We start from the raw sequence: 24,020 nt of genomic DNA on the forward strand, positions 1-24,020 counted from the left end.
CCACAGTCAGCTCCCGGTCTTGTTTTTGCTGACTGTATAGACGGTCTCCATCTTTGGCTGCAAAGAATATAATCAATCTGATTTCGGTGTTGACCATCTGGTGATGTCCACGTGTAGTCTTCTCTTGTGTAGTTGGAAGAGGGTGTTTGCTGTGACTTGGCAAAACTCCATTAGCCTTTGCCCTGCTTCATTCTGTACTCCAAGGCCAAATTTGCCTGTTACTCCAGGTGTTTCTTGACTTCCTACTTTTGCATTCCAGTACTCTATAATGAAAAGGACATCTTTTTTGGATGTTAGTTCTAGGTCTTGTAGGTCTTCATAGAACTGTTCAACTTCAGTTTCTTCAGCTTTACTGGTCTAGGCATGGACTTGGATTACTGTGACATTGAATGATTTGCCTTGGAAAGGAACAGAGATCATTCTGTCGTTTTTGAGACTGCATCCAAGTACTGCATTTCAGACTCTCTTGTTGACCATGATGGCTACTCCATTTCTTCTAAGGGATTCCTGCCTACAGTAGTAGATATAATGGTCATCTGAGTTAAATTCACCCATTCCAGTCCATTTTAGTTCGCTAATTCCTAAAATGTTGATGTTCACTCTTGTCATCTCCTGTTTGACCACTTCCAATTTGCCTTGATTCATGGACCTAACATTCCAGGTTCCTATGCAATATTGCTCTTTACAGCATCAGACCTTGCTTCCATCAACAGTCACATCCACAACTGGGTGTTGTTTTTGCAACACCCTAAATCAAATCCCTAACGATTATACAATGGAAGTGGGAAATAGATTTAAGGGACTAGATCTGATAGACAGAGTGCCTGATGAACTATGGACAGAGGTTCGTGACACTGTACAGGAGACAGGGAGCAAGACCATCCCCAAGAAAAAGAAATGCAAAAAAGCAAAATGGCTGTCTGAGGAGGACTTACAAATAGCTGTGAAAAGAAGAGAAGCAAAAAGCAAAGGAGAAAAGGAAAGATATACCCATTTGAATGCAGAGTTCCAAAGAATAGCAAGGAGAGATAAGAAAGCCTTCCTCAGTGATCACTGCAAAGAAATAGATGAAAAGAATAGAATGGGAAAGACTAGACATCTCTTCAAGAAAATTAAAGATACTAAGGGAACAGTTCATGCAAAGATGGGCTCAATAAAGGACAGAAATGGTAGGGACCTAACAGAAGCAGAAGATATTAAGAAGAGATGGCAAAAATACACAGAAGAATTGTACAAAAAAGATCTTCATGACCCAGATAATCATGATGGTGTGATTACTCACCTAGATCCAGACATCCTGGAATGTGAAGTCAAGAGGGCCCTAGGAAGCATCACTACAAACAAAGCTAGTGGAGGTGATGGAATTCCAGTTGAGCCAATTCAAATCCTGAAAGATGATGCTGTGAAAGTGCTGCACTCAACATGCCAGCAAATTTGGAAAACTCAGCAGTGGCCACAGGACTGGAAAAGGTCAGTTTTCATTCCAATCCCAAAGAAAGCCAATGCTAAAGAATGCTCAGACTACCACACAATAGCACTCATCTCACATGCTAGTAAAGTAGTGCTCAAAATTCTCCAAGCCAGGCTTCAGCAATACATGAATCATGAACTTCCAGATGTTCAAGCTGGTTTTAGAAAAGGCAGAGGAACCAGAGATCAAATTGCCAACATCTGCTGGATCATTGAAAAAGCAAGAGAATTCCAGAAAAACATCTATTTCTGCTTTATTGACTATGCCAAAACCTTTGACTGTGTGGATCACAATAAACTGTAGAAAATTCTGAAAGAGATGGGAATACAAGACCACTGACCTGCCTCTTGAGAAACCTGTATGCAGGTCAGGAAGCAACAGTTAGAACTGGAGATGGAACACAGTCTGGTTCCAAATGGGGAAAGGAATACATCAAGGATGTATATTTTCACCGTGCTTATTTAACTTATATGCAGAGTACATCATGAGAAACGTTGGGCTGGGAGGAAGCACAAGCTGGAATCAAGATTGCCGGGAGAAATGTCAATAATCTCAGATATGCAGATGACACCACCCTTATGGCAGAAAGTGAAGAAGAACTAAAGAGCTTCTTGATGAAAGTGAAAGAGGAGAGTGAAAAACTTGGCTTAAAGCTCAACACTCAGAAAACAAAGATCATGTCATCCGGTCCCATCACTTCATGGCAAATAGATGGAGAAACAGTGGAAACAGTGGCAGACTTTATTTTTCTGGGCTCCAAAATCACTGCAGATGGTGACTGCAGTCATGAAATTAAAAGACGCTTGCTCCTTGGAAGAAAAGTTATGGCCAACCTAGACAGCATATTAAAAAGCAGAGACATTACTTTACCAACAAAGGTCCATCTAGTCAAAGCTATGGCTTTTCCAGTAGTCATGTATGGATGTGAGAGTTGGACTATAAAGAAAGCTGAGCACCGAAGAATTGATGCTTTTGAACTGTGGTGTTGGAGAAGACTCTTGAGAGTCCCTTGGACTGCAAGAAGATCCAACCAGTCCATCCTAAAGGAAATCAGTCTTGAATATTCATTGGAAGGACTGATGCTGCAGCAGAAACTCCAATCCTTTGGCCACCTGATGCGAAGAGCTGACTCATTTGAAAAGACCCTGATGCTGGGAAAGATTGAAGCGGGGAGGAGAAGGGGACGACAGAGGATGAGATGGTTGGATGGCATCACCGACTCAATGGACATGAGTTTGAGTAAACTCCAGGAGTTGGTAATGGACAGGGAGGCCTGGCGTGCCTCAGTCCATGGGATCACAAAAAGTCAGACACGACTGAATGACTGAACTGAACTGAAGTGACTTCATCAGTCAATCACTCATTTCTTGAATACCTACTATGAGCCAGCTGTGAGATCAGGGAACTGTGGTCTTTATGTCTGAGTCATTCCATCCTGCGCTTATTCATTAAATATTTATTGAGCACCTACTGTTTTCGAGAGAGCCAGGAGTGAAGCAAAGAAACAAAATCCCTGCTCTAAGTAAAAAAGTTTTTAAAAATTCCAGTCCTCATGCAGTTTACACAATGCGTGACTCAAATCTCAGTGCTTGTTAACTGAAGAAAAATACGGTACCATTAGCCTAAAAAATTATGAGATCCGAGAAGTAAGAGTCCATGACTTCTTTTGTTCATCACTGTGAGACCTCAGTGTCTAGACTTTGTAGGTGCTCAGTATATTTTTATTAGTGGAAAAGAGAAGGACGATATAGCCCCTGCCCACAAGCTGAAGACCACAGCTCTCTGAGGCAGTAGAAGAAAAAGAGCCAATAATGAGAGCTGGAAACTCCATAATAGGAGTTCAGCAATTTCAGGGTTGACTGGAGAGTCAGCAAAGGCTTTAAGTTCAGCATGTGCTATGAGCTAAGTCTTAAAGGAAGACTGGAATTAGATCACTGGGAGGAGTGGGGGCGGGCACTGTGGGAGTAATCAGTAGTCAATTTACAAAAGAAATGGAAAATTTTATTTCATCCAGCCTGAAGATTATAATCTTGGAGAGCATCTCTCAGACAACTATGAACACAGTTCTGAAGAGGGGAGGGGAAGCATGATTTTGAGGTATAGGTACTGCAGTTAAGCACACATCTTGGTAGAGGTTTACTGCTATTCACAAGGAACAGATATCTTACTTTATGTTTGATGAGGGTGAAAGAGGAGAGTGAAAAAGCTGGCTTAAAAATCAACATTCAAAAAACTAAAATCATGTCATCCGGTCCCATCACATCATGGCAAATATTGTAGGTCAGTGACTGCCGAGCCTAATGACTTGATTCTTGTAGAACTGAATGGTGGGTAACGTTCTTTATTTTACAGTCCCTTCTCTTTCGGTCTTAATTTCAGCCAGGGCTTGGGAGGCATTTTGTGACCAATTTGTCCCATGGTGTGTGGATTCCAAGCTCAGGTCAGAACTTCATTCATAGGCCATTCCATGTGCTATTACTGGACTAGGCTCTGTTAACAGTATCCCAGAGCCTCTTGACCACCTGTCCTACTTGTCTGTTGTGGTCCAGAAAATAGTTCCTTTTTGTTGTTTCTTCCCATATCTAGAGTTACAATATTACATCATTGATCTATAGGACTATGTATCTGGTCAGTCATTTCAAGTCAACTAATCATCATTAATTTTACTGGAGACTCAGTTTCACATTTGGTAATGCGAGAAACAATAATTCCATAAAATAGGCAGAATACAAGTAACATACCTAGTAACATTAATAAAGTCATAAGTAAGTATTTCAGCTAAGAACTTCTATTACACGGAGTCTAGTATCTCCCCAGGTGGTTGAATCAGTCTGTTCTTCACTAATTGCTATCGTTAAGGGAAATGATATACTGGAATTGTACATATGTTAATAGTTCACCAAATATGTCTGTACACACAAGGATTGAGAAATGAACATTATTTTCTAAGGAGTTATATGGCTGGAGCCAGAAGAAGAAAATTTTATCTTTATAGCTGAGCAGGTATTTCGCCATTGAGGAGGTCTGATTAATGCATAAGGCAGATGCACAGTCCACACTAGAGAGGAAGAAGGAAGTCCAAACCAGCAGACAAAATGTTTAAGTTCAAGTTCTTCTCTTGTCTTAAAATGTGAATATTTATTTCATCATTGGGAAAAGAATGAATCAGAGACATCTGAGTTTCAACTCCAGCTCCACACATTATTTTGTACGTTACTAAACTCTCTAAGCCTCAGCGTCCTCCTCTATAAAATGAGAGTAATCATCCCTTCCTCAATTGGTTAAGTAGGAATCAAGATAAGTACATAAAACACTAAGCATAGTGCTTAGCACATGAAAAAGCATTCAACAAATGGTGACTTTTAATTTTGTTAATATTGTTGATGTTGTTTTTGTTTTTATGTTTAAAGTAACCAACAGACTAAAAGCATAGGTTTTCACAAAAGATGACCAGCCACATTGTAACCAATATTTAAAAATCATTCTTTCTTGAATCAAATTATTGCCCCAACTAACTAGAAGTAGGGAACTAAAAGAACTATTGTTTAATTGTATGTATGAAGACCTACAAGACCTTTTAGAACTAATGCCCCAAAAAGATGTCCTTTTCATTATAGGGGACTGGAATGCAAAAGTAGGAAGTCAAGAAACACCTGGAGTAACGGGCAACTTTGGCCTTGGAATATAGGATGAAGCAGGGCAAAGACTAATAGAGTTTTGCCAAGAGAACGCACTGGTCATAGCAAACACCCTCTTCCAACACAAGAGAAGACTCTACACATGGACAACACAGATTGATTATATTCTTTACAGCCAAAGATGGAGAAGCTCTATACAGTCAGCAAAAACAAGACCTGGAGCTGACTGTGGCTCAGATCATGAACTCCTTATTGCCAAATTCAGACTTAAATTGAAGACAGTAGGGGAGATCAGTCCTGGGTGTTCATTGGAAGGACTGATGCTGAAGCTGAAAATCCAATACTTTGATACGAAGAGTTGACTCCTTGGAAAAGACCCTGATGCTGGGAGGGATTGGGGGCAGAAGGAGAAGGGGATGACAGAGGATGAGATGGCTGGATGGGAAAAGACCCTGATGCTGGGAGGGATTGGGGGCAGAAGGAGAAGGGGATGACAGAGGATGAGATGGCTGGATGGCATCACCGACTTGATGGACATGAGTTTGCATAAACTCTGGGAGTTGGTGATGGACAGGGAGGCCTGGTGTGCTGCAGTTTATGGGTCGCAAAGAGTCGGACACAACTGAGCAACTGAACTGAACTGAACTGAACTGATGGTGTTACAGAACAAAATTCAACTGAATAAATTTTAAAGAACTTACTGGCTTTCTTAAATGATTCATGAATTGTGCAGCACCCCGTCTAGCAGATAGAAAAGAGCTCTGAGGAGCTACACAAAATGAAAGACCTATATAGGCAGAGGGCAAAGAGCCAAGGAAGTTACAGCGAAAGCAGATTGGTTGTGGCAAGATTCCCCTCCTTTAAGAGCCAGGATGACAGGGTCTATTAGAAAGATTACCTCACTAGTGCTGACCAGGTAATTCCAGATTGCCTAGTTTAAGATTCCATGTCTGGGAGAGGCTGAAACAGTAATTAAGAAAGGTATTAGGTTTAGGTTTGGTGACATAGAGCTTAGCCTAAGTGATTCTATTTGCAGCCTGTGTCTTATTTTTAACAATAGGAATGTCTTAAACACTTTTTTTTGCCAAGTAAACCTAGGCAAAGGTCCATACAGACGGTTCAGTTTTCCTTTTCAGTTATAAGACATGTATTTCCTTTTCCTAACTAGACATCAAATAATTATGTAATACTAGCCTCTTATGTCCCAGGGGCCATAGCCACAGAGGTGACCTCTTAGTATTATTCATCTCATTTAGCCTTTAAGCTTCAAATTATGGTCAAGGAGAGCTCCAAGATTCAGAGTTCTCCTTTGAATTCTGAGTTTTATCTATAGAAACCCCCCAGAAATTATTTCTGTATTTACCTCTAAGAGCTTGATTTTCCTTTTACTGAAAAGTGTCAGTACATTCCCTAGACATTTTAAGAGCTTGTGCTGAATCCATGCTTAGTTGCCCAGTCATGTCCAACTCTTTGCGACCCCATGGACTATAGCCCACCAGGCTGCTCTGTCCATGGGATTCTTTAGGCGAGATCACGGGAGTAAGTTGCCACTTACTCCCCCAGGGGATTTTCCCGCTCAAAGATCAAACCCCTGTCTTCTGTGGCTCCAGCATTGTTAGGCAGATTCTTTACCCACTGAGCCATCTACCACTTACCAAAATGCTAAGCATGTGGTTTTACATGCATTACTGGGATTAAGCCATGTAACTAGCATTACAGCCTTATGATGTTGGAAACCAAGGAAACTAACCTGCCAACGGTCACGCAGCTAATAAATGGCAGAGCTGGACCCAAATCCAGTCAGACTACCTCCATGCTTTCAACACTACATTGCTTCTTATTAGTTATTTCTATGAAATGTGTTTCATATTTACCCCTTTCTGTCCATCCTCACTGATCCCTCCATAGTTTTGGTACTCTCAGGATGTCTTAGCTACATTGTTGCAATAGTTTCTTTCTTTCTTTCTTTCTTTTTTAATAAAGTGTCAGTTCAGTTCAGTTCAAAAGTCCTCAGTCCTGTACAACTCTTTGAGACCCCATGGACTGCAGCATGCCAGGCTTCCTTGTCCATCACCAACTCCCAGAGCTTGTTCAAACTCATGTCCATCAAGTTGGTGATGCCATCCAAACATCTCATCCTCTGTTGCCCCTTTCTCCTCCTGCCTTCAATCTTTCCAGCATCAGGGTCTTTCCCAATGAGTTAGTTCTTCACATCAGGTGGCCAAAGTACTGGAGCTTCACTTCAGCATCAGTCCTTCCAATGAATATTCAGAGCGGATTTCCTTTAGGATTCACTGGTTTGATCTCCTTGCTGTCCAAGGTACTCTCAAGAGTCTCCAACACCACAGTTCAAAAGCATCAGCATCAATTATTAGGCACTCAGTTTTCTTTATGGCCCAACTCTCACATTCATACATGACTACTGGAAAAACCATAGCTTTGACTAGATGGACCTTTGTTGGTAAAGTAATGTCTCTGCTTTTAAATATGCTGTCTAGGTTGGTCACAGCTTTTCTTCCAATGAGGAAACATCTTTTAATTTCATGGCTGCAGTCACCATCTGCAGTGATTTTGGAGCCCATAAAAATAAAGTCTGTCACTGTTTTCATTGTTTCCCCATTTATTTGCCATGAAGTGATAGGACCAGATGCCATGATCTTAATTTTTTTAATGTTGAGTTTTAAGGTAACTTTATCACTCTCCTCTATAACTTTCATCAAGAGGCTCTTTAGCTCCTCTTCACTTTCTGCCATAAGGTTGGTGTCATCTACATATCTGAGGTTACTGATATTTCTCCCAGCAATCTTGATTCCAGCTTGTGCTTCATCCAGTCTGGCATTTCACATGATGTACTCTGCATATAAGTTAAATAAGCAAAGTGACAATATAAAGTATAATTTTTAAAAAAAAGGATGAGGAGAATGGGGAGAGAATATGCACAAAACAACTGTTTTTGGCAATACCATGATGGTAATATTAGCATTGTCAATTGTGTATAATTTACCAATTGTGTGGAATGTACCAAATAAGTAATTGTGAGATATTTTAACATCATTTGTACCCTTGAGAATCAGGGTAGAAGAAAAGTAGAGACATAGAGTGGAAGAAATTAAGTAAAAGATTTGCAGTCCCATATTTGAATTGGACTTACCAGTATGAACTTATTTTAATCTTTATATATATATTTTAACTTAGTTTTAGTGGAAGGATAATTGCTTTACAGAATTTTGTTGTTTTCTGTCAAACCTCAACATGAATCAGCCATAGGTATACATATATCCCCTCCCTCTTGAACCTCCCTCCCATCTCCCTCCCCGTTTCACCCCTCTAGGTTGATACAGAGCCCCTGTTGGAGTTTCCTGAGACATGTAGCAAATTCCCATTGGCTGTCTATTTTACATATAGTGGACACAGGAGATGGGGGAGGAAAGGACAGGACAAATCAAGAGAGCAGCACTGACACATACACACCATCATGTGCAAAACAGACCAGTTCAGTCCAGCCTCTCAGTCGTGTCCGACGCTTTGCGACCCCACGGACTGCAGCAAAACAAATAGCCAGCAGTTAACTGCTGTATTGCACTGGACATTCAGCCCGGCACCCCGCAACTGTCAGAGCTTCTGAGTGTGCTTCTCTGCTTTCACTCTCTCTCTGATCATCTTTGGTGTCAGTGCCAGATTAATTTTCTTAAAACACTGGTTTGATTGTGTCACCACTCTGATCAAGAAACCATATTTTTTTTACTGTGGCAAAATATATGTAATATTTATCATTTTAACTGTCCACAAGTGTCTAATTCAGTGACAGTAAATACATTCACAATGTTGTGTAACTATCACCACTATCTATACCCAAAGCTTTTTTTCATCCCAACAAAAACTCTGTACCTGTTAAACAATACTTTCCTCTTCCCCTGGCTCTTGGTAACCTCTATTTTACTTTGTGTCTACAAATTTGCAGATTTGAGAAACCACATTTTGCAAAACATATCTTCTAATTTTTCAAGTCTTTCCATAATTTGACCAGTCTATTTAACTTTATTTCTTCATATTTTCTAATTACACATTCTCCAATCTAATATCTGTTTTATTAACACTATGTTCTCTCAACTACTGTACTTATATCCATAGCTAACACCACGTAGTTCAGCTTCTTGAACCGCTGAGTTGGAGCTGGACCAAATCTTATAGGTTTGCTAGTGTAAACTCATTTCACAGGCTAGAGAGCTTACCAACTTGCTTGAAGGCACACACAGTTGGTAGCAAAGATGGGATCTGAAGACTGAATCCCAATCATTTAAACCTACAGTTTACTGAAGACTTACAGTGTCAGACTCCTACAAGGTCAGACACAGTACTGAGAATTTTATATTGTATTTTCGTACAAGTTCTGGGGAGACTTTATCATTATTGCTGCTGCTGCTGCTGCTAAGTCGCTTCAGTCGTGTCTGACTCTGCGCGATCTCATAGACAGCAGCCCACCAGGCTCCACCGTCCCTGGGATTCTCCAGGCAAGAACACTGGAGTAGGTTGCCATTTCCTTCTCCAATGCATGAAAGTGAAAAGTGAAAATGAAGTCGCTCAGTCGTATCTGACCCTTAGCGACCCCATGGACTGCAGCCTACCAGGCTCCTCCGTCCACGGGAGTCTCCAGGCAAGAGTACCGGAGTGGGGTGCCATTGCCTTCTCCTAGCTATTACCACCCTAGTCTACAGATTAGGAAATCCAAATTCAGAGGAAAAATCTACTTACTCTGTTCACGTGCTTGCCTTCTCTTAATAATTAAATAGTCTTGGATTTTTGCACTTGCATGAATCTTTTCTTCTCCACGTGGAGTCAGTAAATCCTATGAGAGCGGTGATCATGTCTATTCTAACCTGGCAAAACCTAGCATCATGCAGCTTTCACATTGTTCAGTAAATAAATATGGGTAAGTTGGTTGGTGTGCATATTTGAAAGGATTTGTTCCAATCTTGACACTATATTTTAAATATAAATGGTATGAGTAATTACAACGACAACACAAATCCGTATAGTGAATGTAAAAGTGCCCTGATATCACAATGCTGGCACAGGGCAGATACTTATGAAACTGCAGTTGTCCTGTCTTGCTCTTTACAATTTACAAAGTCGCAATCTCAAAAGTCAGTTTTGGGTTCTGTCCTTTAGCTCCTCATTGGTGCCTTTGACAACTGCGGAGATCTAAGCAGGATAGGAGACGCTGGTGTAGGTGGTCATTGCTGTTTCTGTCTCAGATTTGGTTTGGTTTGGTTTGGCTAATTAGGTAGGCTACCCCTGGTAGATGAGTTCTGAGTTCTCCCGGTGGCTAAGACGTGACTGTAGTTCAGCCCCACCCCTCTGTCGGGTATTTAGCGCAGGGAGCCTGAGACACTGCCCCGCACAAAGATGGCGCAGAGCCCGGGGCTGGCCCAATGGGGAGTGGCGTTGCTACCGGTTGCCTAGGTAACAGCCAATGGGCTGCGGGAATTGGTCCCAGTGTGGCTACCCGGGATGGCGGCGTCAAGTAGGGCAGGCACTGGAGGTAGCCGCGGAGAGGCAGGTGGCAAGGGCGAGCCGGGCGGAACGGAGGTCCGGGCCGCTGCAGCCTGGCGTCGGGGTGAGACGATCATCCTTGAAGCCCCGGCCCAGGTTGACTGGCAGCACGGGTGGGAGGGGGCCGGGAGAGTGTGATCGGGCAAAAGGGACTGGGGACCCCAGCCCGAAATGACAGGGGCTGGGGAGCGCGGGTCCATCCGGGGGGGTGGCACCCGCGGGGGTCCCAAAACCCGGGCTTCCGTCTCTGCTGCGGGGTCTGAGGCCGGAGGGAGCCCATGGCGCCCGGGATAGCGAGAGGGGTGGGTGGGGGCTTTGTGAAGAGCGGATGGCAGACCTGTGTGAGCGGAAGACCCCGCCCCCGTGGAAGAGCTGACCCCGGGTGGAGGGAAGGAGCTGTGCTGAAAGGCCAGGACCGGTGGGAGAAGAAATGGGGAGGTCGACGAGAAGAGTTGCCTTCTTGCGGTCTAGGGCTTTGTTTGCTCAGGGTTAGCCTGTCACACTTTGGTGGAGAGGCGTCCCGCACACACTCAGTGAGTCTTGGGAAAGGGGATGCTTAAATTAGCTGATGGTGGCATCCCTACGTCTAGCATCTCCAAACTGCTTAGGTACCAGCGGAAGTCACTCGACTTGTTAGAACCCAGCCCAGGCATTTTACTTTCTCATTGTCTAGAATAGTATCCTGGCAGTCCCATCGCCCCAAGGCCTCTGGTTTTTTGTTTTGACCTTCTTTCTGGCGTCAGGATTTTCTTTCCACTTTCAGCAATCTTAACTGTCTCACAGTCTTCCTAAATAAGACCTTTATCTAATAGTGATACATTTGTTTACTTTTCCTGTGGAAGGAAGAATTGTTATAGTGAAAGAGATTTACAGACTTAAAAGAGACAATTATTTTAAGCTCTCTTAAAATACTTTAAAAAGAACATTTGACTTCTTGTTCTAGGTCTCTTACAAGCCTGATCTTTGTTCATCAAAGCCTTCATTTTCTTCTTTTTGGAATTCTAAAAGCCTAAAAACTGCTTTCCTTAGAGCTTAAAGAACTTTGACAAGACTGTCATACCCCGGGGAGGGTGGCTTTAGGGGAACCATGTGACGCTTATTAATATGTGTGGGTAGTTAAAGTGGATGCCTCAAAAAATATTCTTAAACTGAAAATCTGCTTTCTTTTAGTTCTTTTTTTTTTTAATCCTCTGGATTTGGATATATGTTAATTACAGTGGATCCATAAATGTTTTTGACCAGTTTGATTTCTGAAATTTTATAAAAAGACAAATGAAATGGAAACAACAGTTTTCATCCCTGCCTTCTAGTTCTATTTGGAAATGTCTGGGGCAGGAGAAAATAAAGATAGTGAGGATATAGTGGATTGTGTAGACTAACAGTATGTTGGTTTATGGGGACAAAATAGTCATTTTCTTTTAGATAAATGTTTGGTTTGATCCTTTGCAACCTATCTATCAAGAGAGAAAGGGTGGGCATCTGTTAAGAAGGATGACTTATCTTGACTTTCTAGCTAGATTCCACATATGTATCTGAACCCTAAACTCCTAGGTCATCTATTCTCTTTAAAAAGATTTTTTGAATAGCTGATACAAATACTGATTTGCATCCTTTATTAAAGTATTGGTGGTTTTTGTAGTCTATATTAGCACTGGCTATACTTCATTAAACTAGATTTATCTCAATAACTATGATTACTGATAAAGTTCCTTTTGGTCAGTGACTATACAGCTATTAATTAGCATGGCTAATTACAGAAGTCATAAATGAAAACCCTGACACTGTCTCAGGCAGTGACAATATCAATTATTTGGACACTTGTAGAAGTTTCTATTCGAGTGTGTTCAACCATGGCCTGAGAGGAATGGAGTGTACATCTGGTTCCTTTAATTAGCACTTCTCATTGTGTTCTTGGGAACTGACATCATTTTGACAAGCAACTACTGAAGTTTGCTCTATATCCCTAGAACAAAAAGGAATGAGAATTTGTAGTACCTGTAGACATACTACATTAAAAACAAATGGAAAAGGACAGTGGCAGGGTTAGGTTGAGAGATGATGTTTCAGTTACAATTGCTGTATAACCAATTACCCCAAAATTAGCTGCTTAAAACCTGCCATATGATGCTCACAGATCCTGTGAGTCAGGAATTTGGAGAGGGCATCATGGCAATGACCTCACTCTGTTCCATGATACTTCAGCTGAGATGCAGGTTCAGTGGCTGGGAGCTGGAATCATTCTGAAAGCTCCTTTACTCACTCCTGGTGCCTAGGCTAGGGTGGTTCAGTGATGAGGACTGCTAACTGAAAGCACCAACGCATGTGACTTTATATGTGGCCCAGCCTCTGAGCATGGTAGCCTCAGGATAATCAAACTACTTATGTGGTGTCTCAGGTCTCAGAGCTCAAGTTTACCAGTGAGCAAGATGGAAACTGCATCACCTTTTATGATCTAACCTCAGAACACATCATCACTTCCGTCACCTTCTATTGGTTGGAGCAATCACAAGCCTGGCCAGATTCATAGGTGAGTTAGACACAAGTTTTTGATGGGACAGTGGCGAGGTCAAATTGTAGAAGAACGTGTAAGACAGGAAATATGGCCGCAAATATCTTCAGAAAATACAGTCCACTCTATTTGGTAATGAGAAGCTAATCTTTCATTTCTTTCACTTCTTTGAAATGTTTAGGATATATTGCCCAAAAGCTAACAGCATACCGAAACGTTTACAATTGGAGGGGCTGGCTAGTACTTGGTCCCTAGATAATCCTCAAATTTTAGAGAAGCATTATTCCCTTTCAGATTCCTTCTACTGGTGGGATGCCACTGTTTGGAAATTTCATACTAGAAAAAGTAAACATACAAGAGACTGAGCCCCTTTATCATCAGTCTGATTCCTCAATGTGCACTGCAATAACTCCTTCCAAAACTTTGAAGACAAATTAGCTGCTTCTGAACATTTAGAGGGAATGTCCTTAACATCATCTTCCTGTGGAAATAATGATTTTGTGTTTATGTATCAGAACAGTTGTTTAGTTTCAATATTTAGTAGAAGATGCAACCATTCATATTCTGATTTGTTTTGAAGGAATGAAATAGTACCATACCATTTATACCACAGCTGACAGTTTTGTTCTCGGATGTAATTATTTCTGGGAAGAGCCAATGGTAGCCTCTAGCTGTCAACATGTCTGTCTGTACTGGAAAGAGTTTTCCTCTTTAGTTTTGACGGCAAACTGCGTCTCTTCCTCTCATTAATGTTGTATTTTCCATGGAGTCATGTTGACCTCTACCCCAGGCATACTCTGCTGCTGGGTTGATTATAAGAAGCTTGTGAGCCTGAAATTAGATGCTGACCTTGTGGAACATTGATGCGACAGAGATGGCATACCAGAGGCCAGCATCACCTCACTGAGAAATAGACCCTAGAGGTATTGAGGGGCATTAAGACAAGAAAACGATCCTTGTCTTGGGATGTCTTCTACTATTTAAGGGACCCTGGATATGGAGCTCCTGAGTAACTGGAAAATTGAGAAAAATCCCTGGTGAATCTATGGGAATGACTCTGCAGTGAAGTGAAAGTCACTCAGTCGTGTCCAGCTCTTTGCTACCCCATGGGCTGTAGCCCACCAGGCTCCTCTGTCCATGGGATTCTCCAGGCAAGAATACTGGAGTGGGTTGCCATGCCCTCCTGCAGGGGATCTTCCCAACCCAGGGATCGAAGCCGGGTCTTCTGCATCGCAGGCAGATTCTTTATGGTCTGAGCCACCCAACTTCCACAAAGCTGGCCTTCATTATAGAGGTAGAAATTAATATCCCTGTGTATTTGGTGAGAGCACAGGGCTTCTGCTCTGTTCAGGCCAGGCTGTCTTCACATCAGATCACTTATGAGCTTTTAACATCTGTATCAAAATCATTATGACATAGGCCAAAATTAGAATACCCCATAAGGCACTGATAAAGAATAGATGAGTGGCTTTAATTTACTTTTCCTCTACTCAGCACTTACCTCATTAGTCAAAATTGTTGATATTTTTCCAAAATGTTATTTGAATTTGTAAGGAAACACAAAAGATTCTGAATAGCCAAAGTAACCTTAAGAAAGACAACAAAGCTGAAAGTATCATGCTTCCTGATTTCAAACTGTACTACAAAGCTGCTGCTGCTGCTGCTGCTGCTGCTAAATCGCTTCAGTTGTGTCCGACTCTGTGCAGCCCCATAGACGGCAGCCCACCAGGCTCCCCGGTTCCTGGGATTCTCCAAGCAAGAACATTGGGTTCTTCAAGAACAAATGGGGTGCCATTTCGTTTTCCAATGCATGAAAGTGAAGTCGCTCAGTCGTGTCTGACTCTTAGTGACTCCATGGACTGCAGCCTACCAGGCTCGTCTGTCAGCTAGAGTGATCAAAATAATATGTACGGGCACAAAAACAGGCACACAGATATAGAATAGAGAGCAGAGAAATGAACCCACACTTATATGGGCAACTAGTCTACCACAAAAGAGGCAAGAATATACAATGGTGAAAAGATAGCCCCTTCAGTAAATTGTGTTGTGAATACTGGGCAGCTACATGCAAAGGAATCAAATTGGACTACTCTGTCATACCATGTACAAATGAACAAACCCTCAAAATGGAATAAAGACTTAAATATAAGTTGTGACACCACAAAACTCCTAGAAGAAAAGATAGGCAGCGTGCTCTTTGACATCAGTCTTAGCAATATTTTTTGGATATGTTTGCTCAGGCAAGAGAAACAAAAGCAAAAATTAACAAATGGGACTTAAACTAAAAAGCTTTTGCACAGTGAAGGAACCTATCAACAAAGTGAAAAGGCCACCTACTAAATAGGAGAAGATATTTGCAAATAATGTATTTGATAAGGGGTTAATATCCAAAATATACAAAGAACTCATAAAACTCAATTTCAAAAAAGCAGACAACCTGATTAAAAAATGAGCAGAGAACCTGAATAGATTTTTTTCCAAAGATGTACGGATGGCCAACATCACTAACCATCAGGCAAATGCAAGTCAAAACCACAGTGAGAAGACTTGCCTGGTGGTCCAGTGGTTAAGAATCTGCCTGCCAGTGCTGGGGACATGGGTTTGATCCCTGGTCCAGGAAGATTCCACATGTTGAGGGACATCTAAGCCCATGGGCCACAACTGCTGAAGCCCACACACTCTAGAGCCTGTGCTCTGCAACAAGAGAAGCCACTGCAATGAGAAGTCTGTGCAGCGCAACCAGGGGATAGCCCCAGCTAGCTGCAACCAGAGAAAGCCCGTGCACAGCAATTAAGACCCAGCACTGCCATAAATAAAATTTTTAAAAATATTTTTAAAAACCCACAGTGAGCTATTACTTCACATCTGTTAGAATGACTGTTATCAAAAAGACAACAAATTATAGGTATTGGCAATGATGTGAGAAAAGGGAAACCTTGTGTACTATTGATGGGAGTGTAAATAGTACAGCCACTATGGAAAACAGTATGGTAGTGCCTCAAAAAATTAAAAACAGAGCTACCGTATGATCCAGTACTACCATTCCTGGGTATTTATCTGAAGAAAATGAAAACACTAATTGGAAAAGATATGCATCCCTATGTTCATTGCAGCATTGTTTACAATAGCCAAAATATGGACACAATCTAAGTGCCCATCAATAGATGAATGGGTAAAGAAGATGTGGTACATATTAATGTGTATGTATATATATGGTAGAGTACTACTCAGCCATAATAAAGAATGAAACCTTGCCATTTGTGACAATATGGATGGACCTAGAGGGTTTTATGCTAAAATGAAATAAGTCAGATAAAGACAAATGCCATGTGATTTCACTTACACATGGTATTTATAAAACAAAAATAGATGAATGAACATAACAAAACAGAAACAGCTACAGAGAATAAGCAAGATAGTTGCCAGAGGAGAGGGCATAAGAAGAAGAGAAAGAAAGAAAGAGAAATAGGGATTGTATGCTAAAAAATATATCAAATCATTCTGTTTATCTCTGTTTATATTTAATTATGTTTTGAGTATCTTAACCCCTTCTTATAGAATATCCTTGAAGATAAACATTCTTTTACCACTTGTATGAAGCTATACCTAGCCAGTCTCCAAATGTTATCGGTTGTTTTCATTTATCCTGTGACACATCTAATAATAATTCCTGCTCCCATTACCCTGGGCTTTACTTGTGGCTCAACTGCTAAAGAATCCTCCTGCAATGCGGGAGACCTGGGTTTGATACCTGGGTTGGAAAGAACCCCTGGAGAAGGGAACAGCTACCCACTCCAGTATTCTGGCCTGGAGAATTCCATGAACTGTATATAAGTTCGAAAAGAGTCAGACATGACTGAGTGACTTTCACTTTCACTTTCCCCTATTATCTCCCTAGTTCAGGCCTTAGGAGCTCAAACCTGGGCATATCGGTTAGCTTTTGCTAGGTGTGTTATTACACACCATCCTCAAATTATAGTGGCTAAAACAACAACCATTTATTTAGTCTGTGATTCTGTGGGTGTGTAATTCAGGGCTGAGCTCAGGAGGGCAGCTCTTCCAGTCCTGCCTGAGCTCACCCAGGCATCTGCAGTCTGCAAGTCAGATAACCCACCCAGATCTAATGGGCAGAGAAATAAATAACCTGCCTCTTAGTGGAGGATCTGCCATGTCACGTTGCAAAGACATGGATGGAGGGAGAGTATGTCATGTGCATTTTTACAGTTGACTAAACGATCACATCTTTTGTAGCTTTTCTGGCTGTAGGCTTTTGCTGTTCCAACCCATCCTGCTTCCTTCTGCCACATTCATTTTCCTTAGACTCTGCTTTCATAGTTTGTGTTGTAACCCCCAGAGGTTTCTTCTTTCCCCCTACCTTATCAGCCATCAACCCTTCTGCCTAGCTTCCAAAGGTCTCATTAAGCTGGCCTGACCCTAAAAGCAGAGACATGGTACAGGGGAAAAGAGCTAGTGGCAGTCGGGGAGGCATGGGCACCATCATCGTCACTGCTCACTAAACTGGTTCTTGACCTCTTTGGGCTTGTTTTCTCCAAATGGTTCTCCCTCCAAAATGAGGGGGTTTGGATTCTTGTCAGATTTAAGATTTAGGCTGGGTGTACATAAATGAATTTACTTCCCATTACTCTGTAAATAAACCTTCAAGACCTGGCTTCTTATTTCCCACTGCACATGTCATGTTTATGTTGCTCTTGGTGCTTTCATCCCTGTGTTTTTTCAGTCTGGAATTGCCCTTTGCATTCTTCACTGCTTGTTTTAAATTCTGCCCATCCCTTGTCTTTGTAATCTCTGCCATCCAGTTTGACATTTAATTATATCATCTCTCGTATTACTCAGTGTTTCAGTTGTTACTTTTATCAACTAGACTACAAACTCATCAAGGGACAAGACTATATTTTATGCATTGACTAAGCACATAGTAGGTATCAAGCAAATGCTTAAAGATTAATCCTAAATTTCCATCCCAGGGCTTAGAAAATTAGAACTGGCTGAAACTTGTTGAGACAAGTAAGAGGATAAGACTGGGCAGAGGTGGTGATGATGGTGGTGGTGGTGGTGGTTTGGGGTGGGGATTTTTGTTAAATGTACTCATGCTTACCAGGCTGGTAGCCTTTAGAAGGTATCTATAAAATTGCTCTCCAGGCCTTTCCTCCAGCCAAGAGACACTGGTTCTCTTCTGTTGTTTCTTGCAGATTTCATCCTTTTTGTGAGCTGTCACCATGACCCTGACAAAAGGTTCCTTCACTTACTCCAGTGGAGAGGAGTATCGTGGCGAGTGGAAGGAGGGTGAGAGGACCCATGGGGGACATCCAGTGATGTACACTTCATTTGGCTGAAGGCGAAATACATCAGGACATATAAGCAAGCTTTATGAGACTTCATTTCTGTATCCAGGATTTAATCCAAATAGTGCCTTTCCTTTTATTCAATTTTAGGATTATAAATAAAGGAATTGGAAAATGCTACTACTATGCCAACCTCCAAAAATAAGTTAAATGTTCCCACTTCTAAATTTAAAGTGTTTTAGCACTCGTTTATTGTTTATTTTTTGCCATGCCTCATGGCTTGCAGAATCTTAGTTCCCTGACCAGGGGTGGAACCTGGGCCCTCAGCAGTGAAAGCACTGGATCCTAAGCACTGGACGACCAGGGGACCCCCACCCCCAGCACTCTTTTTCTCCTTTCATGGCATTATTTGGGAACTGTTTTTATAACTGCTCATGTACTCAGCAGAGCAAAATGAGTGATTTTTAGTGCCTGTAAGTTAGAAAGTGTAAATTCATTGCAATGACTTGTCATTGCACTTGCAATGATTCTAGGGAATCTTAAGAAGTTGAGGAAATTAGGGCAGACACTCAAGAGAAGATGACATCCATGGCCTTGAGTTTCCTGTGACAGCTCATTATACTTGGAAGTATCTATTCATAGGCATGGCAGAATTCCTCAGAGCCTGAGACTGTACAGGAAGCAGGTTAATAATGTTCAGCTTGGAAACAGTCTGGCCACTTAAAAGTCTCATGGGTCCAATCCTAGCAAGCCAGGAACTGCCCTGAGGAGACTAGACTTTATAGTTGTGCCAGCGAAGAGCAGTTCACACCGTTTCCAGACACCTCACTTTTTTCATGGTAGATCCCTGCGGCTGATGAATTCTTGAGATTTGAGAGGAGAAATTGTGCATATGGGATGTGACCTTACCTCCATACATCCCAGCCTTTTCTCCTGCCTCCCAAACTGCTCTCACCTTCAACGTGACATTTTCGAAGAGAGTCTTCCTGAGGCTCTGCTGGGCAGTCTCTATGCACCAAAAGAACTCCCTGGTACCCTGAAAGGCATTGCTGCTTCTCTAGTATCTTACTCTGTTCTCTGGTCAGTCCAGTGGGTAAACACAGCCCTACTGATGGGGCAAAGCTCAAACCAGTCTTGCCAGTCCGGCTGTTAGGTTTGCCCCACAGCTTCATAGTCTCAGAGGGTACTTTAATTTTTTCTTAGACTGGCAAGGTAGTTAAGTGTTGAGGGCTCCCGAGGCAGGGTGCCGACTGCATTTGCTGTCTAGCTCTGCCTCTTGGTTGCTCTATGACCTTGAGTACCTTTTTTTTTAGCTTCCCCTTGCTTGGTTTCTGCATCTGTTAATGGGAAAAAGAGGGGTTTTCCCTGGCAATCCAGTAGTAGAGACTCTGCACTTCCATTGCAGGGGATTTGGGTTTGATCCCTGGTCAGGGAGCTAAGATCCCATATGCTGCATGGTGTGGCAAAAAAAAAAAAAAGTGGAAATAATATTGTTATTTATTTTTAATTCAGTTCAGTTCAGTCGCTCAGTCGTGTCCAACTCTTTGCGACCCCATGAATCGCAGCACGCCAGGCCTCCCTGTCCATCACCAACTCCCGGAGTTCACTCAGACTCACGTCCATCGAGTCAGTGATGCCATCCAGCCATCTCATCCTCTGTCGTCCCCTTCTCCTCCTGCCCCCAATCCCTCCCAGCATCAGAGTCTTTTCCAATGAGTCAACTCTTATAAATAAAAATAAATAGTATTTAAGTATTAAGTATTAAATACTATTATATTAAATAATATTTAAGAAATAGTATTGTGCCTACCTCCTAAAGTTGTTGTAGTGATCAAATTAGATGATAAATACAAAGTGTTTGAAAGAGTCCCTGGCATATAGTGAAGGCCCTGTAAACATTAGCTATTGTGATTTTTGTTTAAAAAAAAATTGTTTTTTAGCTATTGTGATTTTTAAGTGCTGTCTTACCTTCATACTTAGATCTGCTCCAAATCTGATGGTTGTTGCTGGCCAAAATCTTGCCTTTCTCTGCCCACCCAATCCAAATAAAAAAATGTGGAGACAGAGTTTGGAGAAAATAGAAAGGTGGCTTTAATTCTCAGCAGGCAGAGAGGGAAATACAGTAGGCTCATGCCTCAAGAACTGTGCCCCTCTGCTTCATAAGGAGTCTATGGGCTTATATAAGATGAGTGCTTGCAGTCAGGGGTCTGTGATGAGGAGCGAAGGTGTAAGAATCTTGTATTCTTCCTCTTGCATGGTTTCAAAACCAGTCACAGGCTGGTGTCAGTATCCCAGTAATTCAGTCTGGCAGTCCTGTGGCCCTGCCCCTTCTTTCTGATATGTAAAAAGAGAAAAACTACACGAGGTGGTTTGCAGAGAGAGTGCTATAAAGGTAAGCACCAGACACAGGATGTAAGTAGCAGAGTCAAGGGCTTCCCAGGTGCTGCTAATGATAAAGAACCTGCCTGCCAATGCAGGAGACGTGAGAGACGTGGGTTCAGTCCTCTGGAGGAGGGCATGGCCACCCACTCCAGTATTCTTGCCTGGAGAATCCCATGGACAGAGGAGCCTGGCGGGCTGTGGTCCATAGGGTCACAAAGAGTTGGACACGACTGAGGTGACTTAGCCCACACGCATGCAAAGGATAATAGGTGCAAAATGTAGCTCACGCAGAGTTAGGGGGCAGAAAAGCAATTTCAGTTACAGACTACAGATTAGGAAAAGTTAAAGTAAAAACTGGGAATGTCCAGACCTGTTCACTGTTCTCTTTATCTTCTTTGATCTCAGGAAAGGGAAAGAAAAACTCACTGCTCTTTTTCCCTTTTCACCGCAACAATCCTTGGAGCCAAGTTATTACTCTGGGCAATGGTTCTCTGCCCTGCTAATGTCACTGTCTTCTTTCCTTTGTTGGGGGGGTGATGCAAGGCAAAGAATGTTAGACAGTGACAGAGGGCCCTGAAGCTGCCCCATCCCAACCTGACACCCGTCTTCTCTTTGCTCAGGCCGCAGACATGGTTTTGGTCAACTGATGTTTGCAGATGGTGGCACCTACCTGGGCCATTTTGAGAATGGGCTCTTTAATGGCTTCGGGGTGCTGACCTTCTCAGATGGCTCAAGGTGGGTGCCTGGTCATTCTTTTCCCAACCTTAGACTAGGGAAGGGAAGCTCTGATCTAAAAATGATAGCGAGAAACACCTGGTCAAATCTGAGCTTGTCCCTGACTCTCTGAAAACAGGCAAAGAGTAGCATTCATTCTTTTATTGGTTACTTTATAAATACATCTAAAATTTGAGACGGCAAGGAGGTCAGTGACCTCTCAGCCCACCACTGTGCTCTTTGGTTGTTTCCTTGAGATTAGAGCCTCATATCATTTGGGCTCTCTGACTCCTCTCTGCTGGGTGAGATGGGTGAGTGGGGTTGGGGGAGCTCTGGAAGAGTGGAATCAGCTTTGCTCCTTAGCGTTAATAAACCACATGTTTGGTGTTGGTAGCTGCCTGACTCAGTTATCCTGAAGGCTCACATCTCGCGTTTCCCCAGGTATGAGGGGGAGTTTGCCCAGGGCAAGTTCAACGGCGTCGGAGTCTTCATTCGACATGACAACATGACCTTTGAGGGAGAATTTAAAAACGGCAGAGTGGATGGTTTAGGTAAGTTGCCAACCAGCAGGACAGGTGACTGAGGCGAGTAAATGGGTGGCAGCACACCTTTGCAGCTTTAATCCTTCTGTGGACACCCAGCAATACAGAGTGCTGGGTCCATGGACTGAGCACCCAAGAGCTGCAAATTTTCTCTCCCTCGGCTTCAACGTAGCAAGCTGGCCTCCGAGCCACAAATGCCATTGTCACACCCTTATTTTCTCTGTCCCCGTCAAAGGCCTGCTGACTTTCCCTGATGGTTCTCATGGAATACCCCGCAATGAAGGTCTGTTTGAGAACAACAAGCTTTTGCGGCGTGAGAAGTGCTCGGCGGTGGTCCAGCGGGCCCAGAGCGCCTCCAAGTCAGCCCGGAGCCTCACTGCCTGACGGGGGCTGTGCCTGGCTGACAGCAATGCCCACCACCCGTTCAGGGTGGACAAATGAACCCAACGTGAGAGGAGATGAAAATGACCATGGAGCAGAAGCCCCGGGAGGGGCCGGTCAGCTGCAAGGCAGGGCTTTGGTCACAGAAGGTCTGAGGCTAGGGCCACTGCAGCAGTGGTCACCCAGCATGTCCTTCCCTTCTCTTACTCGTTGGTACTTCTGTCCCTAACACCATAGATCACCCGGTGCAGACCGGCTGCTGCCTTTCTACTTCATTTTCTGCCAAGTGATGCAGAATATTTTCCTTCTGCCTCTATTTGGTGCAGATGATCCCAGCCCCAGATGAGGGCCAAGTGCTCAGTGCTCTGTGAGAAATGAAGGAAACAGTAGGGGTGGCCTTGACAGTATAGCAGTCCCATGAAAATCAAGACCAGAGCTTCTCTGTATGTTGTCCTGCATTCCCGGTTGGCATCATGGCCCCAGGCCTTCCGCTTTGTCCGACCAGCCTGGTCCTGTGTCTGCTTGTTGCCCCTGTGAAGGGTTCAGTGAAGTGCTGTTTTCCTCTCCCTTGACTTTACAAGCTGTCTTCCTACCCTGAGTTCCAGCAGGTAATCTGTGCCCCTCTCTCCTTCCTTAGACATGGGAAAGGATCCTTTTAGTCAGAAAGAAACTGATGTAAATAATCATCTTATAGCTTGTAATTATTACTTACTCCAGGTCAAGGGCAGACATCTCTGGGTCACATCAGGCCTTGTCATGGAGTGAACTGAATCCTCAAGGACGGCTTGGGCTGACACAGCTCCTTCTCAGTGGACCAGTAGGTCAGACCCACCTCAACCCTTTGGGGTTCAGGTAGAATTTGACCCATCTTGGGAAGGCAATGAACTCAAAGAGCATTTGGTTCACTGTGACTCTTCCACCAAGAGCTTTGGCCATCAGGCCTAGGGATCAGATCTGGATTGATTGCACTCCTGCACAATTCATCACAGAGGCCTCCACTTACCCTGGGATCCCAAGATGCCCCACCTGATCCCCAGCCCCTTATCCTCACACTGAATGTCTCCTCAACAGCAGACTGTGGTGGAAGTGATAGTTGTGTGCCTCTATTTATTCTCTGTGTTATACTGTGGAAACAAGTGCTTATGAGGAATAAAGAAATCGCCCGAACTACCTATACTTGGTTTTCCTGACTCTCTTGCTCTACATCTGTATAGATATTGGCTCATTTGCTATTTCTAAACGTTAGTCATAGATGAGGGTTGGAAACTGAGGGTTGCACACTTTACTATGAAATATCATCTAATTCTGCAAGGTAGGCACATACAGAATTTTAAAAAAAAGAACACAAACAACAACAGCAGACAGGCTGAGGTTGCCCTAACTAGTGAGTAGCAGAGCTGGGTAGGATTTGTATCTGGGACTTTTTGGCTCCAAAGCACTTTCCCCACTGTACTCATCTTGAACGTCAGGGTGCCCAAGTCCTGAAACAGGTTATCGTTATACCCAGCAGGTATCTCGGGCAACTCT

General features: G+C 42.9%; 1 protein-coding gene across 3 annotated transcripts; it reads left to right on the forward strand.

The window, feature by feature from the left end:
- Positions 1 to 10,599: 10,599 nt before the first annotated feature.
- On the forward strand, positions 10,600 to 23,669 carry MORN4 (MORN repeat containing 4). Of its 3 annotated transcripts, none has more exons than XM_027528462.1 (6): positions 10,601 to 10,758; positions 13,058 to 13,189; positions 18,382 to 18,475; positions 21,477 to 21,591; positions 22,012 to 22,121; positions 22,348 to 23,669. In XM_027528462.1, the coding sequence occupies exons 3-6, from the start codon at positions 18,409 to 18,411 to the stop codon at positions 22,494 to 22,496; spliced, it is 441 nt and encodes a 146-aa protein (XP_027384263.1). In that variant the 5' UTR covers positions 10,601 to 10,758; positions 13,058 to 13,189; positions 18,382 to 18,408; the 3' UTR covers positions 22,497 to 23,669. The 3 variants fall into 3 exon arrangements, with proteins under 3 accessions (XP_027384264.1, XP_027384263.1, XP_027384262.1); XM_027528461.1 differs by having other exon boundaries at positions 10,601 to 10,726; XM_027528463.1 differs by lacking the exon at positions 13,058 to 13,189 and having other exon boundaries at positions 10,600 to 10,726.
- The last annotated feature ends 351 nt before the right edge of the window (positions 23,670 to 24,020 follow it).

Source organism: Bos indicus x Bos taurus, chromosome 26 (genome assembly GCF_003369695.1).
Source record: "Bos indicus x Bos taurus breed Angus x Brahman F1 hybrid chromosome 26, Bos_hybrid_MaternalHap_v2.0, whole genome shotgun sequence".
Lineage (NCBI taxonomy): Eukaryota > Metazoa > Chordata > Mammalia > Artiodactyla > Bovidae > Bos > Bos indicus x Bos taurus.